Source organism: Leguminivora glycinivorella, chromosome 17, assembly GCF_023078275.1.
Source record: "Leguminivora glycinivorella isolate SPB_JAAS2020 chromosome 17, LegGlyc_1.1, whole genome shotgun sequence".
Classification (NCBI taxonomy): domain Eukaryota; kingdom Metazoa; phylum Arthropoda; class Insecta; order Lepidoptera; family Tortricidae; genus Leguminivora; species Leguminivora glycinivorella.
The window spans coordinates 2,152,381-2,177,794 of record NC_062987.1 but is presented as its reverse complement, the minus strand read 5'-3'; the positions used below and the strand labels follow the sequence as shown (position 1 = coordinate 2,177,794).

At 41.6% G+C, this 25,414-nt stretch overlaps 1 protein-coding gene across 1 annotated transcript; it reads left to right on the top strand.

Annotated features, from left to right (window-relative positions):
* The first annotated feature begins 4,729 nt into the window (after positions 1-4,729).
* LOC125235566 lies at positions 4,730-10,684 on the top strand. Its single transcript, XM_048142165.1, has 2 exons — positions 4,730-6,931; positions 7,478-10,684. The coding sequence occupies exons 1-2, from the start codon at positions 4,730-4,732 to the stop codon at positions 10,682-10,684; spliced, it is 5,409 nt and encodes a 1,802-aa protein (XP_047998122.1).
* The last annotated feature ends 14,730 nt before the right edge of the window (positions 10,685-25,414 follow it).

The following is a 25,414-nucleotide window of genomic DNA, read 5'->3' as shown; positions in this document are numbered from 1 at the left end:
CGACACTATATGATCGGTGGGTAAAAAGTACTTTTTTCTATTATCCCTTACAATTTTTTACATTTTGCTTATACTTATCGCAAACGTAATCTTCAAGCAAGCAAACAACGATCGTCTTAGAGCACTTTGATTGTAAGAGACCGCCGACCGATTATCCGTATCCCTCTAACGATACCCATATTATCCGTATCCGTATCCGTTTCCGTATCCGTATCCCTATCTCTATCCCTATCGTTATCGCTATCGCTAACGCTATGGCTATCGCTATCCCTATCGCTATCCCTATCGCTATCCCTATCCCTTATCAAGATAACACTAAGTTCTCGCGCTTTGTACACATATTTAAAGTCACATACAGGTCGAAAGCGATTAATTAACATTATTTTTACCTTTTTTCCCAACGTTTCGGCCAGGTTGCACTGGCCGTGGTCGCGGAAGACTGACGTCCCAGCAAAATGTCACCGGAGATGTAAACAACACAAAACTACCCGATATTAATTTATATAAATGTTCGGGGTATACAAATAAATATAATCTACCCGCATGTAATTATTTACGACATCACATTAGAAACCTCAAAAATAACAGTACTTCTCCACTATTTAATGGATGTTATTATACATATAAACCTTCCTCTTGAATCACTCTATCTATTAAAAAAAAAACCGCATCAAAATCCGTTGCGTAGTTTCAAAGATTTAAGCATACAAAGGGACATAGGGACAGAGAAAGCGACTTTGTTTTATACTATGTAGTGATATCGCTATCCCTATCGCTATCCCTATCGCTATCCCTATCCCTTATCAAGATAACACTAAGTTCTCGCGCTTTGTACACATATTTAAAGTCACATACAGGTCGAATGCGATTAATTAACATTATTTTTACCTTTTTTCCCAACGTTTCGGCCAGGTTGCACTGGCCGTGGTCGCGAAAGACTGACGTCCCAGCAAAATGTCACCGGAGATGTAAACAACACAAAACTACCCGATATTATAAATGTTCGGGGTAGACAAATAAATATAATCTACCCGCATGTAATTATTTACGACATCACATTAGAAACCTCAAAAATAACAGTACTTCTCCACTATTTAATGGATGTTATTATACATATAAACCTTCCTCTTGAATCACTCTATCTATTAAAAAAAACCGCATCAAAATCCGTTGCGTAGTTTCAAAGATTTAAGCATACAAAGGGACATAGGGACATAGGGACAGAAAAAGTGACTTTGTTTTATACTATGTAGTGATGTAGTGATATACAAAGCTTAATCACAGTAAATTATAAGTAACCTAAATATTTGACATATTATATATACAAATCATTAATTTAAATTTTACATTTCTTTGTCTAGCAAAAAATCTTGTAAATTATAATAACATTTCCCTATAAGTTGATTTTTTAGTTTATTTAAGAAAGTATTGGTGTTTTTCTCTTCTTTTAATTGATTGCTTAATTTGTTATATATCTTGATAGACATGGAGTGTGGACTGTCACTATGTAATTTCATTGTTGACCCTGAAACAGGAACAAGGTTATTTTTGAACCTAGATTCATAACGGCGGGTCTGGTCTATAATTGGCCTATACAATTGTGGGTTTTTTCTTATAAATTCTCTCCTCAAATATGCATTAGAATGTATGGCGCCGGCGGCCGCATGTACAGTAACATACCGAAGCAATCTTGTCTCTTTCGATGCGTTTAAGGCCTTCATATACAAAAATTAAAGCATAAAACCGTAAAAAATTACTAAAAATTCTAAGGTAATTCTAAGGATTACAATAAATATACATTTTCTATAATAAAACATATTCGTCTCCTCAAATATGCATTACAATGTACGGCGCCGGCGGCCACATAATGCATACCTACATATAACATACCGAAGTAATCTTGTCTCTTTCGATTCGTTTAAGGCCATCGTATGCAAAATTTAAAACATTAAACTGACGCAAAATATCTTAGTAGATCAAGCAAAAATTATTCATTGTAGTTCAAATTCAGTAAAGTATAACATATTAATATCCTCAAATAATGCATCAGAATCTGTGGCGGCGCGGCGGCAGTAATTGGAACCGACAGCGATTTGTTGAGAATTTGGTCTTTTTCAAAATGTTCATTCATTTATTCAAAATTTCGGTACTAATTACTCTCTTCTTTGTCGTATCCACATGGCTGAGGGACGTGACGAATGTGGACGCTCTTCACCAGTTGTCTCCACGCCACTCGATCCTGGGCCCGGTGCATGCTAGCCTGCAAAGTGGTCTTTGTCACAGACGTTATTCTGTCTGCCCAACGCGTGCCCATGCTTCCACTTCTTCGCTTCCTTGCCATGCGTCCCGTGATTGTGAGCTTCTCTAGACTATCTGGTGTGGTCCTGCTCAGATGGCCGAATAAACCCAGCACACGTTGGGTGCAAATAGTGGAGAGCCGCGTTTTGATGCCGAGTTCCTCAAGAATAGAGACGTTTGTACGGCGTTCAGTCCATGAGATCCGGAGCATTCTTCGCCAGCACCACATTGGGCCTCCGGCCCGCCGCTTCGCTTTATAGACACTTTCATTATTTCTCTGTGTGGGAGCACTCTCTGTCCGCAGCTCAGCCTACGGCCTCGCTTTTCAATCTGAGAAGTCGTTGGTATGAAAATTACACAACATCATTATTTTACTATTTAAGGCCCACAGGGCTACCCTGCAAAAGTTGGTCATACGAATTGTTTTAAAAATGAACCTTAAGTTGCCCATATTGTCTTTTTCATACGCACCTATATTGTAAATTTCATCGTAATTGCAATAGCCGTTTCTTTTTAAATTTATGAAATAAGTATGCAAAATGTGTACGAAAAAATATGATAGATTATTTTCCGCTACTGTAGGTATATCGTATCTAGAATTCGTAACTATATATTTGATGTATTTTATGTTCGAATCAAACAATGTATACCACTTTTAATTAAGACTGACTAGACGAACGGGGAATCGGACGAACGGTGCGGAATTGCTTAGAATATCGTTATCCCTTTAACAGACTGGAAATAAATAAAAATAAAATGGCCGTTGAAAAAGGCAAAAACGCTAAAGGCAAAAAGCTACGTTTTTTGCTAAACGCTGACTGCCATATACCTTTGATGCGAGGCGAGACGACAAACAACCGATGTTGTCGTGTTTGCACGCGGCACACACGGTGTATATTGACACCCTGGAGTCACGAATATTATTGAGCCAAATAACACTTTTAAAAGCTTAGGTATGTGTTTTTATTCAAATTTACTCTAAGTACCTGGATTTTTAGGTAAATTAAGCTGTAAAATTTCGAATAATTTCGAATGCTGACGGACACTGTCCCGATCGGGCAATTGCTGATTCGTAATTATTAGGGTTGGTATAACTTGACGTCCATTTACTCCCAGATAAGATAATTACTAAAATAAGCTAACCACAAAATTGAAATTTTGAAAAAACCCCCTCGACCGCGACATTAGACCGATTTTCATGAAACATGGCCAACAACACTCCCGACTAACTCAGCTTTCAAACAAAAAAAAAACCACAGTAGGCACCATGTACGGAATGTGAAATAACGTGTGTATAACTGGGCAGTCATCGCAATTAGGTTAAATTTATGATTTACCTCTGCATTGCCCTATTTAATTCTATAGAGGCCTTCAGCTTACCAGTTTTCCGTAAGACATCAGCTTGTCCGTAATATACGCCACTATGAATGTGGGACTAACGGACAGACTGACATATTCCGGCGAACTAAGCTCTCGGCTTTTTACAGCACTTACGTATGTTGATTTCCTGCCTATGATGCTGGTAGGGACCAAGCAATAGGGTGCCAAATAAGCAGTGTATTTTATTTAATTATCCTAGTCAATGTATATGTTATGGACCAAGTGATTAATAAGGGCATTATGTATAATGCCCGGGCATTATGAATAATGCCTAGCAGTATTGGGCAAAGTGATTAATCATTGTCTAGACGCCATTTTTTATCACATTGCCCGGTCATTATGATAATGCTACGTGATCGTTGGGCAAATTGATAATAAGTTTAACAAGTTTGCATGAACGCCATTTTTTATCACATTGCCCGGTCATTATGATACTGCTACGTAATCGTTGGGCAATTTGATAATAAGTTTAACAGGTTTTTCTGAACGCCATTTTTTATCACATTGCCCGGGCATTATGATACTGCTACGTGATTGTTGGGCAATTTGATAATAAGTTTAATAAGTATACTGGGTGTTTCCTAACAAATAATGAAATGTAAATTGCGCTTTCTTGAATACCATGTCAGTAAGCACTTCACTTCATTATACTTCAGAGTAGCGATTATTTAATAATTTTATTTAAATGTCGGATATAAAATATTGTTGGCGACTGGCTGGTGCGCGACCTCCTTCATAGTTTAAAATTATGTCACTTTCAAAAACTGTCCTCATGTTATGAAATATAATCATTCGGTAGTCAGTCTGCCTTCTGTCACGAAACTAAATAAGCTTGTGTTTGTTTACCAATAATTAAAATTAGTGCATTTACTACATGTTTTCATCATTTCACGTCAATAATAACAGTCCACAACCCCGCTAGCTATCATTTTGGTCCATTCTCGCCGTAGTTTTACCATTCCGTCGAAATTAAATTTCAATTTTTATTTTCACGTAAGTCATTGTAGTTTCATTGTCATTTATCTAGTTACATTACTCTACATTATTTACGATGGAAACACGTAGTAAGACGAGGGCAGACCCCGCGGCTACGGAATCCGTCCGGGTGCAGCGCGAACGTCGTCAACGTTCACCGCGCAGCGCCCGGCCGGGTTTGGCTGCGACGGACGACGGTGCTTCGGCATTGCCAAGCAGTTCAAGCATACGAGGCGACGTGGCACAACCTAGCCACGACGCTGAACGCCTGGATGCTCGAACTAGCTCGCAAAACGAAGGCGATGTCAAAGCACGACCATCTAAACCTGTTTCTAGTATTCACAGTAATACTGCGCGCACCGAGCGCACACATTCTTCGCGTTCTGCGGCAACCGTCCGCGCCCAGAAACTTGCTCTCGAAGCAGAAGCTATGCGGCGTCAGGTGGAGCGTGAACGCGAGCTTGCGCGTCAGCAAGCGGACCGCGAGCGGCAACAGGCGGAGCTCGAGTTCGAACTCGCGCGTCAGCAAGCCGTACTCGCACGAAAACAAGCCGAGGCAGAGGCACAGCGCGAGCGCGAGCTCGCAGGCCTCGAGTCCGAAGCGGAACAAATGGAGCTGCAAGCAAGACTCGCCGCCCTGGAAGCTTCAGATAAGTCTGTCAATTCACGTAGTTCGTATTTTTCTGATCATAACGCCGAAAGGCGCACTACGACTTGGGTTTCGGAACAAAATGCTAACATGACTGTAGCATCCCATGAAAACATACCTGGTGAGGCACCGATTGTCACCTCGAGCGACGCTCCAGGACTTCTTTTACAGCCGGCCGCCGCCGCCAACTCGGTATCTTTCAAAGTGCCAACTGTCAACCAAGCAACATTCTCGAAACCCACTCAAGCCCTTTTAAAAAATAACTACGGAACCGTGGCACCAAGACCACCAGTACAATCTGAACATTGCACAATAGACCCTATAACAAAACTTTCTCAGGCTATAAACGCACTTTCAAACAGACCAAAGAAACCCGAGCTAGTTACATTCTCAGGTGATGTCGGTCAATGGATGGCCTTTAAAAGTAGTTATGAGAGAAGTAAAATCAACTTTTCCCCTTCAGAGAACCTAGATCGCCTGAACGTCGCCGTCCGCGGACAAGCGTACCAGTCCGTCGCGTCCCTCATGTGGACCTGCGGCTCGCCCGACGACGTCGTACAGGCGCTCGAGCAGACGTACGCGCGCCCGGAGCTGCTGGTCGCCCGCGAAGTCGCCGACCTACGGAACACGCAAAAGCTAAGTTCTGCTCAGGATTTAAATACGTTAGCGAACAAATTACGAAATTTTGTTACTACGCTCACAATACTCAAACAAACGGAGTATTTATCCTCCCCGGAGCTTTTTCGGTGCATCTTGGTAAAAATGAGTGAGCACACTAGGTCGCGCTTTACAGATTATGCAACTGCTCACACGCCAGAGCAACAGAGTGTTACAAAACTTGAATTATTGTCACGTTTCCTTTTGATTGAGGCTGACAAACAATTAAAATTTAATTTTGTTGCTGACAGTACTGTCAAGGCGCCAACGCCACCAGCGTACTCAAACATATCACGAAATAATGCTCCGAAATTTCCATTAAAAAAGGAAACAATACATACTACGGTGTCTAACGAGACAACCTCTGAACATTGTGCGTATTGTAAACAAGGGTTTCATAAAATAAAGACATGTAAGAGCTTTTTAAAACTAATTGTAGAAGACAGATGGCGCTGGGTTCGAGAAACTAAAATATGCTATCGTTGCCTGAAGTCTAACCCACACACGTGGAACAATTGCCGCGCAAAACGCTGCGGTGTCGACGGATGCCCTAGACGCCACAACGCGCTTCTCCACGGCACAGGGACAACCGAGACTAACTCCGGCACGGCTCCTAGAGATCAGGGCAATAATCTTCAAACATCCTCTGAGAATTCTATACGCCCTGTCATCATAAATAACACCGATAACGATATTACATCCGCTAAAATTGCGAATACTATTGACTGCTCCATTAATGCAACAGGATCTTCCCCATCGACTTCACTTCCACGACGTCCCCGCGGCCTGCTGAAAGTAGTCCCGATCGTACTCGAGGGCCCTGACGGCGCGTTCGAGACAACAGCGCTACTCGACGATGGCAGCATCTCAACGCTCATCGACGCCGACGTAGCAGCACGCATCGGAGCGAAGCCGACGAGTCCGGAGCGTCTTCGCATCGAAGGTGTTAGTAATATGTCAACGGAACTCGACGTAAGTTATGTTGATTTTTATGTACGCGGTCGAAACCACCCTGATCGTTACCTAATCGAAAACGCACGAGCCGTGAAACCTCTAGGACTTCGCGCACGATATCCAAACACGATTAATTTAACGGATTACGATCATTTATCGAGTCTAACAAGAGAACTTTCAAATACGGATGCTTATCCCACCGTCCTGATCGGCGCGCCTGACTGGCATCTATCTTTGAGCCGGGAAGTGCGGTGCGGGAAGAAGAATGACCCTGTCGCCTCTAAAACATTGTTAGGTTGGGTACTCCATGGTGCACACTCATTGTCGTCAAAACCAATCGATTTTATACATCACGTTACAGAAGATTTGGACACACTTGTAAAACGACAATACGACATTGACGCCCTGGGTATCACAAAATACCCGCCACGTCAAAACAGTGAAGACCAACGAGCCGTAGACATTATTGAGTTATCCGCTCGCCAACTTGACGATGGCCACTACGAAGTAGGCCTACCTTGGAAGGAGGAACTACCTAAAATAATACCTGATAGTTACCCACAGGCACTCTCACGCTTCAAGGCCCTCGAGCGACAGATGTCAAAGGACTCGTCGTTTGCCGCAGCCTTTCAACAGTTCATTGATGACATCATCAGCAAGGGATACGCCGAAGAGTGCGATCCGAAGACCTATCACCATCGGCCTGCAGCAAATACCTCTTGTGTAAACCCAGATGGCTCTATTCGCTGGTACCTGCCCATTTTCGGTGTATTTCATCCTCAAAAGAAAAAGCTGAGAGCAGTTCATGACGCGGCTGCCACGACGAAAGGCGTAAGCCTCAACAGCATGCTTCTGCAAGGCCCTGACCTATTGTCTCCCCTACTCGACGTTCTTTTCCGCTTCAGAGAAGGTGCAGTAGCCTTGAACGGCGACATTAGAGAGATGTTCCCCCAAATTAAAATCGCCACAAGAGACAGAGACGCCCAACGTTTTCTCTGGCGCGACAAGAACAACGACCTCAAGGAATACCGCATGTCGTCAATGATTTTCGGCGCAGTTTCAAGTCCCTTCATTGCTCTCCACATCAAAAACAAGAACGCGAAGATGTTCGAAGTCAACTTCACCGCCGCCTGCAAAGCAATCATCGAAGACCACTACATGGACGACTACCTAGGAAGCCACACCAACGTTGCTGACGCAGCTCAAATGGCCGCCGATGTTGTCACAGTTCACAAATCTTGTGGTTTCGAAATGCGATCGTGGACCTCCAACCACCCAGAGGCGTTGTCTCTCGTCCCCAAAGAACTGCGAAGCGACGCCACATCTGACGTTTACCTGCCTCCCAGTAGTGATGTCGGCGTCTTGGGTGTTAAATGGAACCCACGCCTAGACTGTTTAGGTTTTCGTGCCGTACCCCAGATACCGACCGGCACCTTGACAAAACGTATACTGTTATCAAATGTCATGAAAGTCTATGACCCTTTAGGTCTATTGATGCCAGTCGTGATCTGGGGTCGTATTATAATTCAAAGATTATGGCGGGCAGGCATTGGCTGGGACACAGACTTACCTGAGATGTACGTAAGCGAATCCAAAGACTGGTTTGCACAGCTACGGATCGCAGCCGATATAAAAATCCCGCGCTGGTACATGGTCAGGTCAGACTTGTCAGACGTTCAGCTGCACTTAATCGCTGACGGTGGCGAACAAGCCTACGCCTGCGTTGCCTATTGGCGTTTTACTTACAGCGATGACTCCGTGTCGACAGCCCTCGTCGGCAGCAAGGCCCGAGTCAGTCCCCTGAAACCGATTTCGATCCCAAGATCGGAATTACAAGCTGCACTCATCGCGTCGCGTTTCGCACAGACTATTTTGCAAGCTCATCGTTTTGAACCCTCCGCAACCACTTTCTGGACCGACTCAACTACTGTCCTAAAGTGGATCCGGAGTGACGCGCGCGCTTTTAAACCGTTCGTCGCACACCGGTTGGGAGAGATATTGGAAACCACTAATCCATCCGATTGGAGGTGGATCCCTACCTCTCTCAACGTCGCCGACGATGCGACAAAACCAAAAAGAACTGATTTTACAGCATCTCATCGGTGGTTCACTGGTCCACAGTTTCTTGTTGAACCGACGTCCGCTTGGCCGACCGAGCGACACATCAACGAGGAAGAGACCTCACCAGACCCCGAGCTAAAATCAAATCTGTTGATTCTGCTCCTTGATATCCCACTTCCATATTCGGTACCTGATCCGACGCGTTTTAACTCATGGCTGCGTTTACTTCGCGCCACCGCCCGCGTTCTCCAGGGCGCACGACTTTTCCGGCTTAAACTCTCTCGACCAATACACCCAAATTCTAAATTGTATATTGACCACACCACATCTCCCCACCAGGTTCACGCAGCGGACATCATAGAAGCGGAGAAGATGTTGGTTCGGCAAGCCCAGAGAGAGAGTTTCCCAGAGGAATTGACAAACCTGCGATCCTCGAAGCCAGTGCCCAAGGACAGTCGGATTAAGAAACTCGCCCCTATACTTGATGAAGAAGGCCTCATGCGTCAAAACACACGCATTATTTCCGCACCAGGAGTGAATAACGAGACAAAATCCCCCATGATTCTTGACGGCCGCCATTACATCTCAAGACTCATCATCTTTCACGAACATGTAAAAGCCTCACATCAGTTTAATGAGCTCGTTCTAAATGAACTTCGACAAAGGTTTTCGATCCCAAGAGCCAGAGGAACCATTCGCAGCGTAGCAAGCTCCTGTCTAAAATGCAAGAGATGGAACACGAAACCTATGCAACCTCAGATTGGTAACTTACCTCTAGAACGCCTAGATCATCATAAAAGACCATTTACCCACGTCGGCCTTGATTATTTTGGCCCTATTCTGGTAACGCTATACAGACGGAGCGAGAAACGATACGTTGCCTTATACACATGCCTCACAACCAGAGCGCTTCACCTAGAAATCGTGCACTCACTCACTGCAGATAGCGCTATAATGAGCCTCAGGCGCTTCATTGCTCGCCGAGGATCGCCTACCACTATATTTTCCGACAACGGGACCAACTTCGTCGGCTCTTCCCGTGAACTACGATCCCTACATGACAACTCAATTGTAGAATATGCCACTAATCACAAAATCGATTGGCGTTTCATCCCACCTGCATCACCATTCATGGGCGGCGCCTGGGAGCGGCTGATACGCACAATTAAAGCAGCCCTCAGATCCTGCCTAACGAATAGGCCACTGAAAGAAGAAGTCCTTTCTACCCTCCTACTCGAGGCTGAATCCATAGCAAACTCAAGACCACTCACGTATGTCCCGTCTTCCCCAGATGCACCAGAAGCGATTACACCATTTCATTTCATTCTGGGCTCCTCTTCGGTCGTACCATGGACCACGTCGCTGACAGACGCAGACCTTTCCCGACGCTGTGACTGGCGGAGAACCCTGCGCCTAGCAGACCATTTTTGGGCACGATGGCTACGCGAGTACCTACCAACACTTCGGCAGAGAGGGCCCAACAACAACAACAACCTTTTAAACCTTGGCGAGGGTGATGTGGTGTTGATCGCCGACCCTACGCTTCCTCGTGGTTTGTGGCCGCTAGGAAGAGTAGCAAAAGTTTACCTAGGACCTGACGGAGCGGTCCGCGTGGCAGACATCCACACAAAAGGAGGCGTGCTGCGCAGACCGGCCCGGAAGCTGATTTTGATGGAGGCCGCGACCCAGCCAGTGACCACCAGTGGTTAGTGTTCCACTGGGGGTCCGGTATGTTGGCGACTGGCTGGTGCGCGACCTCCTTCATAGTTTAAAATTATGTCACTTTCAAAAACTGTCCTCATGTTATGAAATAGAATCATTCGGCAGTCAGTCTGCCTTCTGTCACGAAACTAAGCTTGTGTTTGTTTACCAATAATTAAAATTAGTGCATTTACTACATGTTTTCATCATTTCACGTCAATAATAACAGTCCACAACCCCGCTAGCTATCAAATATTAATGATCCTTATATTACCTTCAATATTAGGTATGTCACTTGTAGCTTTAAATACACTAACTTGAGCAGCACCCTCGGCAATTTGAGGGTTCGGCCCTGTCGACTGTCATTTTGAAGGACAAAAACATTATTATTTGTTTGTTTAAAATGTTCTTATTGTAATTAATCATTTCTTAATATTGATTTAAACTAACACGATCTTCACTCATATTATTAAATTAAAACGGGACTTAATCGCGTAAAACTTACGTTTTATATTTAACCCGACGTTTCGGACATGACATTACGTCCGTGGTCACGGGTAGACTGGCTGGGAGTTGTATCAACATCTTCTAGCTGTACGAGTTTTTCGAACTACCCGCACTTGATTGTCATCAGTCACTTTTACGCTAGGGTTGCTACTCTGCCTACATACAACACTCACGACATCCGATGGTATGGGACGGGAAGTATTCTCACGTTTACACTTGCTAATCACTGGATTCCACGAAGATGAAATCCCTTGCCCTTCATTTTGATTGAAATTACGATGTTTCCTGATTTCAATCGCTTCACGTACTTTCCTGCTATAGTAAAGACGTTCAGTTGAAAGGACTTTGGGATTATGCAGTTCAATCCAGTGGTTCGGTCCTGACTCTAGCAAATGCTCGGCAACCGCAGACTTATTTATTTGTCGTTTTTTGACCGCCGCGATATGTTCTTTGACCCTTTCCGCTATGGTGCGTTTGGTTTCTCCAATATAAGAACTACCACAGCTACAGTCAATCTTATAAACGCCTGGTGTCTGATATGGATAGGTCTGAGGCGGGCAACCCCATTTCCCGCCGAGGTATGTATAGTGCTTTTCTCAAACATGGTATGAAATAAATAAAGTCTACTGAAAATAGTAATTTTGGATGGCTGTATCTCCTAAACGGTGCGTCGTAGCGCAAAAATAATCGAATTTTTGTTCCCCTTTGGTACCCCGTATACGCTTATAAAAAAACAAAAAGTTAAAAAAAAATTCAAAAAAAAAACGAAAAAAATTTTTTTTGTATGAAAACGCACCCAAAATCAAATATTGTCTAGGGCCCGTACCAGTTGCAGTCGGCACGTCTATAAAGCCCCTTACAGTTTTTTTTTAATTGGCTAAATACCTGGATGTTATGTCACAATTATCTGTGTTTGGAAATTAAAAAAGAGGACTTTGCCGGCCTTGGCCTGCAAGGTTTGTATGAAATTCCATTATCTATCAATCGTCCTAGCCGCACCTGCAACGTCATACTTCGCTGCCAATTATAAGGCACATAACATCAATATTTCATACCATGTTTGAGAAAATATATTATACATATATAAATACTATAACAACACAGTTACGAATGTACATAGATCAAAAACAATGCGGCCAATAGGGATAAAGGAAAATGAAACAGGACGATCAATAAATCTAAATATATAAAAGAAGAAGCTGACTGACTGACTGACTGACATATCAACGCACAGCCGAAACCGCTGGTCCTAGAGATTTCAAATTTGGCACGTAGGTTCCTTATATAGGGTAGAGGAGCACTAAGAAAGGAATTTTCAAAATTCACCTCCTAAGGGGGTCAAATGGGGGTTCAAAGTTTGTATGGGGAAACAAGATTAGTTTGCCTATTTTATTCGACACTTCACAGGAAGATTCCTTATGACATATGACTGAATACGTGTTTCAGGTTTTTTGAAAATTTAACCCCTAAAATGGTGAAAAGGGGGTGATAAAGTCAAAAAATCAATATGGGTATCGTTTTTATGGTTTATCGGGTCGCTGATCACGATAAATACAACGATTTTAAAATCTAATGACGTGGAAAAGAGATTTTCTCCCCTGTTGTTGTGAAATGGGGTTAAAATATCCAAAATAGCCATAAGTATAGCTTTAGTTTTCATCTTTACTTCTGGTTCAAGAGATTTCAAATTGACACGGAAGTTCCTTAGAGGAGCACTAAGAAAGGATTTTTCAAAGTTCACCTCCTAGCATGATAATTTGACAGGGGCAAGGACAGGGACAGGGACAGGGACGGGGACGGGGACGGGGACGGGGACGGGAACGGGATAGGGTTAGGGTTAGGGTTAGGGATAGGGATAGGGATAGGGATAGGGATAGGGATAGGGATAGGGATAGGGATAGGGATAGGGATAGGGATAGGGATAGGGATAGGGATAGGGATAGGGATAGGGATAGGGATAGGGTTAGGGATAGGATAGGGATAGGGATAGGGATAGGGATAGGGATAGGGATAGGGATAGGGATAGGGATAGGGATAGGGATAGGGATAGGGATAGGGATAGGGATAGGGATAGGGATAGGGATAGGGATAGGGATAGGGATAGATAGGATAGGGATAGGGATAGGGATAGGGATAGGGATAGGGATAGGGATAGGGATAGGGATAGGGATAGGATAGGATAGGATAGGGATAGGGATAGGGATAGGGATAGGGATAGGGATAGGATAGGATAGGGATAGGGATAGGGATAGGGATAGGATAGGGATAGGGATAGGGATAGGGATAGGGATAGGGATAGGGATAGGGATAGGGATAGGGATAGGGATAGGGATAGGGATAGGGATAGGGATAGGGATAGGGATAGGGATAGGGATAGGGATAGGGATAGGGATAGGGATAGGGATAGGGATAGGGATAGGGATAGGGATAGGGATAGGGATAGGGATAGGGATAGGATAGGGATAGGGATAGGGATAGGGATAGGGATAGGGATAGGGATAGGGATAGGGATAGGGATAGGGATAGGGATAGGGATAGGGATAGGGATAGGGATAGGGATAGGGATAGGGATAGGGATAGGGATAGGGATAGGGATAGGGATAGGGATAGGGATAGGGATAGGGATAGGGATAGGGATAGGGATAGGGATAGGGATAGGGATAGGGATAGGAATAGGGATAGGGATAGGAATAGGGGACGGGGACGGGGATAGGGGAGGGACGGGGACAGTGACGGGACGGGACGGGGACGGGGACGGGGACAAGGATAGAGATAGGGACGGGGATAAGAATAGGGATTGGGGTCGGAATAATCGGTCGGCAATCGATATCTAGGCAGTGTAAAATGCAGGTGGCTCAGTGGGAAGGGATTAGTAAGTAGGCATCGGCGAGTATCCTGCATCCGTAATAACTATTACATTCAATGTGCTGTAAGAAGATCGTTGTTTGCTTGCCTTTTATATGTTTACGTTTGCAATAAGTATAAGCAAAATGGAAAAAATTGTAAGCGATAATGCAAGGAAGTACTTTTTACCCTACCGACCATAGCGTCGAGATATTGGCTATGTGGGTTGTATGAAGTTTCCCCAGTATAAATATTTATATAGGTAAAATACATACATATTCGTACCTACTACCTACGCTGTGGTCGCTGTGTAACAATTCTACAATCATTGCAAGAATTTCTTTTAAAACAATAGTAATATGTGTAAGGTACGGTCAACCAAAAAAGTGGTTTACCACTTTTCGATCAATAGAGTCGAAAAGTGGGAAACCACTTTCTTGGCTAACCGTACAGCAAATAGATCAGTTACAATGCCCTTTACCTTACCTTAATCCGCTTAACCGCTTTACCTTAATCGAAATAATCGCGGACAGATGTACCTACAAAGAAATCTACGGATCCAAATGAAAATCTTATTTTTTGTAAACGTTTCAATACTTTTATTACGCGGGCGAAGCCGCGGGTAAAAGCTAGTATACATTATAAATATAGACTGTACGTGGATTATTGGCATATCGACCTTATTGTGTTGCCAATGTTACCATTGACAACACAATTAAGGGTCACTTGCACCACCGAAGATTGAGGGTTAACCCGAGGTTAACGACAAGACTGGCATTTATGTACATAAATAACATAGTTACATAAATAAATAAATTCCGTAAAGTATCATAAATCAACTCAAGCCTCAAGCTCCTATTAAAAACCTAGTAAATAACGAGCTTAAAGAAACCGAACAAATTAACCAATAACGGGTGAAACTGAAAATACATTTTTTTTAAGAAAAAAACCGCCGCCTTTGGGTTTCTGGTGAAAGCTACTTGCGAATGATGGATTATGTAGAATGTGGGTATTTTTAAAACTACTTTTAATGCTTTAATTATTTTATGGCAACACAAATGAATATACGTATACCGTTAAGGTTTGAGGAGTTTCCTCAATTCCTCATGAATCCGATTATAAGAAATTGACGCTTGACAAAATTTGACTTGAAAACTCAATATGCTTAACAAACATAACAAAATATCTCATAACAAGTAAATGTCACTGTTCTGAACTTAAATGCATGCTGTTCTTATAAAAATACCAAAGTCACTATATTAAGTGTGCCGTTCAGATTTAAGGAGTTCCGTTCTGCAGCCTTACCACGATCTTTTTAAAAACGATTCAGTTTAGGTGCCTAAACTGAGCGTCTCAATTTGCTACCATGACCTCCAATGTTCAGAGTCGAAACTGAACCGCGTACAAGTGAATGAAAGACCGATATTGTCTCTGGTCCGCAACTGAATCGTTTTGACAAGAAAAGGATGACGCTATAGGAATCGTATAAATCTATCTCGTATTCCCCTTGTGACGTTTGATCGTTCGAAAACCAGGAACGATTACTAATTTTTAATTTTATTTTATTCTTAAAACTGGAAAAAGAAACATTTAAAATATTTAAATGTAAAATTCACAATAATTACAATGATTTTGTGTAAAATATCGTGTCTTTTTGAACAAAACTATAAATAAATGATAAATATATATATAATGACAGTTCGTTAAAGCTTATGTTTAGAACATCGCGCCCTTGACTAGTAGGTAATTAATAATAAAGTTTTTATTTATGTATTTGAAGTGCTGTGCTCGGCTATAGAACTCGCAGTGTTTGGATGATATTTTAACAAATACGTAAGTCATTAGTATTTGTAGGTAGCTCACTCGTGTCTAAATTTAATGTATATCGCTAAGTTATGCTAGACCTAGTTGATTTCTTAGCCATCCTAGTTCTAGGCATAGTTTGTCGCAAGTGTTAACATGACTCCTTGCATATCGACTAAAAAAGGATCAGACTTTTTCTCGCTCTTTTTGATTTGCGTTTTTGCGAAAGTTGCGAGATCATAGGGCACTCTAAAAATGTAAAAACGTGTAGTTAGTTGGAATAGTTGGTCCGTAAATATTACTAAACAAAATCATAAAACTTTATATTTTATTATCGAATCGGTAAGGATCGAAAAACCAAAATAATAAATTAATCAGGTGATGAAACTAGCTTTAGTTATATTTTCCATCTCCTACTCCTTATAAAAACACAAAACTATTTAGTATCGCTAGTGTTACAACAAAGCGATTCAGAATAATGCGGTAAGTGAGTAACTTTTTATGAATCGCTAAATTTGACATTCCTGCGATTCAGTTTAGGCTCAAGTGGCATGTCATGGTACGAAATACACTTGAGATGAGTGAATGAAACGGCTGGGACGCTTATCGCTCGCTCGGTCGAAATTTGATCGCAATAACAACGTCGTGGTAGGAAATAGCGACGCAGTTCAGTTTAGGACCTAAACTGAACTGGTTCCACTGCACCAAATGTCACTGTTCTGGACGTAAGTGCATGCTGTTCTTATAAAAAAAAAACAGACGAATTGAGACCCACCTTCTTTGAGAGATTTGAGGCGGCGGTTAAGAAATAGTGTGAATATTATAATTTTAGAATGAAGGTCAAAATGAATATGTCTAAATATGTCTTTATTTATGAGTGAGATGAAGAGAGAGAGAACAAGCCCCAAAATAAATTGACTGACGTAGGTGAATCTTAATACAAATTGTTTTACTGTTTCATGAAGAGAATTAAAGGATTGCAGCAGTAATACAACTTGTACCAAAAGTTGTTAAGCTTCCCGCAACTCAAAGCCCTGCAAGATTTAAAGTTAATTAATATTTACGAACCAATGAAACTTTAGCTGCAAAAGGTACATATTTAGAAGCGGGAAAGTAACATTCGACTCTAAATTAATTTTAAAATCACTAGGCGGGCAAAACTTAAACGAGAACTCTTGTTTTATACCAAAGTCAGATTATACTGAGTTTCTACTGAGCGAAGCAAAATTTTGAGATAGGGGAAGTACTGATAAAATGACAGGGTTTAGGGTTTGTTTTGGAGTTATATCTCTCTTTTTAAACAAATTATAATCGGTTTCAGTTATTAATGCATTGGTTCATTGACTTGTACTAAACCTACCTACTTGATTATCATGGCAAATAAAAAATTATACGTAATAGGGATGACGACTACATAAAAAAATGGCAATCTATTTAGTCCGTCGGTTAGATCGTCCAAAAATACTGAACACATATTTTTCGCTTTTTCTAATTAATGAAAAAATACAAAGATACAGAGTATCAAAGTTCTGGAGTGGGAGCTTGTGATGTCACTTCTAAGTAAAAATTGTACCTAGGCGTGACGTCACGTGTACCGTCGTCATTTTTCGTTTACGAGAAAAAAAGAAAAATACGTGTCTAAAATTCTTTTGATAATCTAACTGACGGACTAATTAGTTTTTTTAGTCGTCTCGCCTATTAAAATACATTAAAGTGTCGTAAAATTAAGATAAATAGTAAATAATACTCGTATCATTATGGTCTTAGTATTAGTCAAAATAATTACAAATTGTGGTAAAACTTTGTGGTAGCAAATAATTGGTACAAAAACCCTTGTATATAATAAATTGCTGAGGGCACGAAAAGCACTCATACACTTATTTTAGTGGCAGAGCCAATGTTGGGTGTCTCGCATAAGTAAAATTACTACACAGTCCGCCAATTTCGAAAAAAACTATGTCATTTTACCCATAGGTAAATGTCATTTGTCCTATTTTGAAACGGACTGTCCAATATGTTCATAAATTTTGAAGAGGATGTGATGAAAAAGCAGATAGTGTTGGTATATTTATGTTACATTAAAGTAGGAAGTAATAATAATAAGACTCCGTGTACGGAGTTTAGCCGCTGCGAGCACTTAAGTTTGATTATGAGTCTCCATAATAATATGACTCGAAACATGTCGCTAAACGCGATATAGTACGTTGCTTCTGGAAAGTTATGTATGAAAATATTGGCATAATTAATGGAAGATTTTTTTTTGATTGGGATATGTACATTATAGGCCGAAGTTATTTTTCATCAACCCTTCCCATCTCTCCCCCCTCTGCGTCACCCCTCTTCCCCCCTTAAATAGCCGAAAATGCGGTTTTTCGTGATTTCTGACAAAACCATTGCAGATACAGAAAAAACGTGTAGGAACAAAGTAATCCTTAATAAATTTACTACAAATCATTCATTGACACTTTGGTTCTAGCACTTATAGTTTTCGCGTGATCCATCACGAAAGTTGGTCCTTTGCTGCAATTTTCTTTAGTGAATGTTAAGTTTTCTCCCAAATTGCTTACGAAATCTGTTTGATATTACTAAAATATTACGTCGGCGCCATACGTTAGAGCTGGTCATACGGCGCTTTTGTAGATTTTGCCTTTAATGTGTACAGGCATTCTCCTGTCGCACAACACTCCTGACAGTTATTTCTATTTCACCCATCCTGTGTTTATTCTTAGGGTTATGTCAGTGTCATTCAGGGGTTTGCCTTGAAGACTGATGGTGCTGCTGGCTGTTATTTTTTCCGCTGAAATTGCAGTGTATGTATTCGGTATTTTGTTTAATTTGTTTGTTAATTCGCATATTTAAATATTTCTCACGAATGTTAAACATATATAGTATCTTCTTTACTCAGTAAATAGTAAATACAAGGGTTCCAAAAAGAAATAAAGTAGGCTTTTATTATTTGAACATTATTCAAGGACGCCCAGCTAAGGGAAGGTATAATTTTAAGTCAACATTGCATGTTTTCTCCAACGTTTCTCATCCGCTTCCAGCAAAAAATATTAAAAGTTACAGCGCAAATTCATAGAATTATAAAAAAAGTCCGCTCGCTAAGTAATGTAATACTTTTGGAAGTGCTTCTGAAATGAAATTAAGTAACAGAGTGGACGTTTTAGCAGTGCGCTTGATTCGCCTAAAACGGGAGTTTAATTGAAACTTACATTTGGATACAAAACATTTTTTTTACCACACCAAATGGTAAAGGCTCTTTCACTTCTACTTCAATAACCTAACCACAAAATTAAAATTTTGAAAAAAAAAAAGCCCCCGACCGTGACATAGTAGACCGATTTTCATGAAACATGGCTAAGAACACTCCCGACTAACTCGGCTTTCAGACAAAAAAAACTAAATCTAAATCGGTTCATCATTTCGGGAGCTACGATGCCACAGACAGACACACACACAGACAGACAGACGACCAGACTGACAGACAGACAGACTATACGTCAAACTCATAACACCCCGTCGTTTTTGCGTCGGGTGTTAAAAACCGAATGATAAAGTTGTATTTAATCCGTAAGAGCGCAATATAGTTTCATACAAAATTTAACTTTTTTTTTCCTACTTTGGCTTTTATGGCCCTGCCAATTTGGACAGGGTGAATTTGCCAATGTCAGTGTTAGCTCGGTATTACCAAAGGGGATCAAGTATTATAGAGAGTTACTGTCAAAGTAAAATATGTAATCACAGTCAGGGGCGGCTCACTCCGCAATTCTATCGCCGCGCTACAAGTACATGCTGCCGGCCGCGAGTTCGCGGCCTAATCAGGGGTGGCGCGCGTTCTCACGGAACGCACGTTCGCACTTTCTATTGTTACATTACGTAGCGAGTTTTTTTCAAGGTTCATATACGATGTCCACGTGTGGAATGGCTAATAATGCTTAGTTAAATAGACATCATGAATAAAATAGGACAATCTTACACTGATCTTATTGATTAAGTCTAACGGAAAAGTTCAATAAGGCTTGTGATGCTGAAGGCTGCAACAAAAATATATAAATACTGTATATATACCTAGAAATTAACCAAGACTTGAATATATAGTATAACTATTTATCTGAGAATTAATGCGTTTTAATCCATAGGCAACCCTATCCTCCGACGCTGCGCACGTGCGGTTCGTTTCTTTGTTAGAATTTTGTAGGCATTTAAAAAGGCGGCATTTCGTGAACATCAAAGCAGTGGGCCTTCTGTACTTGTACTATTATATATTCTGTGTCACAGTGCATAGACTGCCATCTCTCGACACAAGCTTAAAACTTTTAAACCTCTGTTTTGACCAAAGAGGATCGAGTATTATTGTCGAAGTAAAATGTGTAATCACAGTGCATAGACTGCCATCTCTTGACACAAGCTTAAAACTTTTGAACCTCAGTTTTGACAATTTGGCCCATATTATTAGCTTGGTATGTTTTAAAATGTCAAATATTAATATTAGCGCCATCTAGCTGAGCGGTTGTTTAATATTTTTCTTATATTTCAATTGGTGTGGTGAACTTTTCCGTGTTTCACTCGGTGGCAAAACTTGCTTAGCCTACGTGCCCTGAAACCCTCGCAACGCTCAAGATTCCACAGTCTGAATCATTTGCTACGCTCGTGGTTCAATATTGGAATCCTTTGCTTACTCAGTTACTAATATAGTGTAGGCACGTGCGGTTGAACAACAATTTTGCCCCTTTGTAAAACAAATAACTATTCTCAACTTTAAATATTTCAATACAATTCAACTTGTTCTAATTTTCCTTCCTAGTGTTTACAGTATTCTTGTGTCAGTTGAATAGAATGAGAATGAGTTTATATTTAAACTCAACGTGCTCTTTTTGTCGTGAAAGGTTAGGTTTAAAACCCGTAGTTGAGTGGCCGGACCGAAAACCAGGTGTAACGAAAAGTGTTATGGCGCGATGGCTTATTTCTCTATTTTACTAATGTTCTGCGTGGGAGCTGTCTGTCCGGAGCTCGGCCTGCGGCCTTGCGTGCTTGGGAGCCTCTCAGAGACGCTCCGGGCCTTCAGCGCTTACGCTTACGCGGAGCTCAGCCTTCGGCCTTCACTGGGTTTTGAAGCTTAGAGTTGGGCCTCCAGCCCGCTGCTTCGCGTTTTAGACACTTTTATTATTGTTCTGCGTGGGAGCTGTCTGTCCGGAGCTCGGCCTGCGGCCTTGCGTGCTTGGGAGCCTCTCAGAGACGCTCCGGGCCTTCAGCGCTTACGCTTACGCGGAGCTCAGCCTTCGGCCTTCACTGGGTTTTGAAGCTTAGAGTTGGGCCTCCAGCCCGCTGCTTCGCGTTTTAGACACTTTTATTATTGTTCTGCGTGGGAGCACTGTCTGTCCGGAGCTCGGCCTGCGGCCTCGCGTGCTTGGGAGCCTCTCAGAGACGCTCCGGGCCTTCAGCGCTTACGCTTACGCGGAGCTCAGCCTTCGGCCTTCACTGGGTTTTGAAGCTTAGAGTTGGGCCTCCAGCCCGCTGCTTCGCGTTTTAGACACTTTTATTATTGTTCTGCGTGGGAGCACTGTCTGTCCGGAGCTCGGCCTGCGGCCTTGCGTGCTTGGGAGCCTCTCAGAGACGCTCCGGGCCTTCAGCGCTTACGCTTACGCGGAGCTCAGCCTTCGGCCTTCACTGGGTTTTGAAGCTTAGAGTTGGGCCTCCAGCCCGCTGCTTCGCGTTTTAGACACTTTTATTATTGTTCTGCGTGGGAGCTGTCTGTCCGGAGCTCGGCCTGCGGCCTTGCGTGCTTGGGAGCCTCTCAGAGACGCTCCGGGCCTTCAGCGCTTACGCTTACGCGGAGCTCAGCCTTCGGCCTTCACTGGGTTTTGAAGCTTAGAGTTGGGCCTCCAGCCCGCTGCTTCGCGTTTTAGACACTTTTATTATTGTTCTGCGTGGGAGCACTGTCTGTCCGAGCTCGGCCTGCGGCCTCGCGTGCTTGGGAGCCTCTCAGAGACGCTCCGGGCCTTCAGCGCTTACGCTTACGCGGAGCTCAGCCTTCGGCCTTCACTGGGTTTTGAAGCTTAGAGTTGGGCCTCCAGCCCGCTGCTTCGCGTTTTAGACACTTTTATTATTGTTCTGCGTGGGAGCACTGTCTGTCCGGAGCTCGGCCTGCGGCCTCGCGTGCTTGGGAGACTCTCAGAGACGCTCCGGGCCTTCGGCCCTACGCGGAGCTCGGCCTCCGGCCCGCCGCTTCGCTTTTCAGACACACATGATTGAAGAAAAAACATCCATGGTGGAAAGTGTGTGTGTCTGTTTGTTTGTCCGTCTTTCACGGCAAAACGGAGCGACGAATTGTCATGATATTTAACTAGTCTAGAGTGTTATAGTTTACATGTCTGAGTGTTATAATAGTAGGGCTCAGGGGACCGCCTAAACTAATTTCCTCGACACATCACAACTATAAATGGCGCTAGAAACTTGTCAGTCTGTATCGACTTGCGTATTACTCCAGTCTAGGGCTGCCATCTCGAATTTCGCCAAACCCGGACAAAGATACAAAAAACCCGGACATTTGGCGTAAATCGCATTTTTTCCCCGGACGAGTCAGAATTTATTTTTAAAAAACATGACGTTTAATTTTCATCCATTTATTTTTTTAATTTCACGCAATGTGTAATTTGGGCATTTTCGCGAGAAGAAACACCAAAAAAATGCTTTTAAGGTAGGTAAATTTTATGTTTTTCCTACTCAGAATAACGAGCCCTTTCGATCTAGGAAAAAAAACAGGAGACAAAAAGAGGTCACAAAATTTTCTATTACTTATTTTGCGTAAATACTTTCCGCTTTGTAATCTCTGTACTAAGTGTTTGAAAAATGATAACGAAGTGGAAAAATTAAATTTGGAACCCTTTTTTTTTACCTAGTAAGATCGAAAGGGCTCGTTGATTCTGAGTAGGGAAAAAGTTAGATTTACCTATTTTACAAAAAAAAGTTTTTGAATCTTTTTCGCGAAAATGCCCATTTGCAATAAACAATAACAAAAACAAGAAAAAATTCTTTCAAAAAAATTAAATTTGTCTTTTTTTAGGTTACTAAGTTACTAGGTCAAATTAGAAAGAGCTCCAATTGCACATAATTATCAAAACTATTTCTTATAATTTTTTTGTTGAAGAAAAAAAAAGAATTTTGAAGGAAAATGTTTAAAAAATACCGTTCTTCCCCCGGCCCCTTTATCTCCGAAGTTTACCAACGAAAAATTGTGAACATTTTATGAAACATTGGCTTTATGCTAAATATTACAGGAAAAATTAAAGCGAGTGTGTATCTTGGAAACTGGTTTTTTAATTGACAAAAAGCTTTTCAATTTCAACTTTCAATTTTATCACCCTTGCATATACATATTATATATCCATATCATATTTCAAAATTATACAAGATTTTACCTAAAACATTATCTTTCAAATAAAGTAAAAACTGTCGAAATCGGTTAACATTATATTATCCCTGAAAAACCATCACACAATACAGGTCGCGCAAATTAGTTAGAGAATTCACCGAGAGGTTGCACTATACTATACACAATAATGCTCATTAGTACCTATACTTCTAGACGTTCATTAGAGTTACATATAGTATGAACTGAGTTTTTTTTAACCATTGAAAGTACGAATACGGAACCTTCGGTGGGCGAGTCCGAGTCGCATTTGGCCGGTTTTTACAGATACACAGATACAGATATTAGTTAATCATCCAACTTAAATTCGCTGATAAATACTTGAAATTTAATGAGGTGCCTCCTTACGTGAAAAGTGTCCGGGTTTTCCCCGGACACTTCTTGTTTCCAAGCCCGGACGGCCCCCGGACGGCCTCCAAACTAGGACAAATCCGGGGAAACCCGGACGGATGGCAGCCCTACTCCAGTCCAGGCTGCTGACCTTGTGTTATTGATTTTAAATTTTTGAAAAACAAAGTACTTAATACAAATTGCAATACGAAAAATTAAGGACGACTAAACGATATTTAAGTATGAGGCAAAGAGGATCGAGTATTATAGAGAGTTACTGTCAAAGTAAAATGTGTAATCACAGTGCATAAACTGCCATCTCTCTCGACACAGGCTTAAAACTTTTGAACCTCCGTTTTGACAATTTAGCCTATTTGGCTTCGTGTGAAGTGCATGGAGGGGGTAAGCAAAGCGATCGCAGTGCTTGCGGTGGTCAAAATCGACACTGATTGTGGTTGTCATCTATCAAAACTCATAAAATATAATACAATGTGTAATGTTTGATATGGGGCATCAATGTTGTTTTGTTGTTAATTGTAAAAATAATGGCATAAATAGTCGTTGCACGTTCTATGCGTTTCTTAGAGCACACTGGAAATTGGATCAAAGAACTCGTCTGTAGGCTTTTTTTTTTTTTATGTTTGTTCCTCGATATCTCCGTCGTTACTGGACCGATTTTGAAAAATTTTTTTTGATTGAATGTATATGCATACAGATTGGTCCCATTTTTCTCAGAACCCAGTTCTGATGATGGGATCCTGGAGAAATCGAGGGAACTCCTCAAATCTGAAAGGCATACATATGGTGATTTTTGTGTTTTTAAAGGAACAGCATGCATTTAGAGGTACGGAACAGTGACATTTGGTGCAGTGGAACTGCTGATGATGGCCAGAACGGAACTCTTCAAATCTGAACGGCACGCTTATAGTGACTTTGGTATTTTTATACGAACAGCATGCACTTTCGTCCAGAACAGTGACATTTGGTGCAGTGGAATTTCTGATGATGGTCAGAACCGAACTCCTCAAATCTGAACGGCACGCTTATAGTGACTTTGGTATTTTTATAAGAACAGCATGCACTTTCGTCCAGAACAGTGATATTTGGTGCAGTGGAACTGCTGATGATGGCCAAAACCAAACTCCTCAAACCTGAACGGCACACTCATAGTGACTTTGGTATTTTTGTAAGAAAAGCATGCATTTAAGTTCAGAACAGTGACATTTATTTAGTTATGTTTGTTAAGCATAAGTTTTGAAGTCAAAGTTTGTTAAGCTTCGATTTCTTATAATATAGTCGGATTCATGAGGAAATGAGGAAACTCCTCAAACCTTAACGTTATACGTATATTCATTTGTGTTGCCATCTAATAATTAAAGCATTAAAAGCAGTTTAAAAAAATACTTACACATTTTTACATAATCCAACATTCGCAAGTAGCTTTCACCAGAACCCGAAAGGCGACGGTTTTTTTTTCTTAAAAATTATATAATGGCATTAACGGGACGGAGGTTTAGCGAATACCACTAGCTCGAAGAACTTGTACCATTACTCCTATGTTCTTCAAAATTCTTTATATGCCCTGCCAGCACCAATTTATTGACTCTTTCTGTAGTCTGGGGTTGGAAGTTTATATCGTGAGTAATGCTTTGGAAACTGATTTTTGGTATTATATCCATGTCTTTATTAAGTCTATCTACCTAAATTACACTTGAAATAGTAGCTCTTGTTATTCGATTTATTTAAAATTAACGAAAAATCGTTAAAATATAATGTTTGTTTACATGTCATTTTTTGTCATTTTCCACTTCAAGTTCACATGG

Excerpts from the sequence above, each read along its gene's own strand:
- LOC125235566 (XM_048142165.1), top strand. The coding sequence starts at position 4,730 with ATGGAAACACGTAGTAAGACGAGGGCAGACCCCGCGGCTACGGAATCC. Across the intron at positions 6,932-7,477 it reads ATATGTCAACGGAACTCGAC|GCACTCTCACGCTTCAAGGC; the intron begins GTAAGTTATGTT and ends AGTTACCCACAG.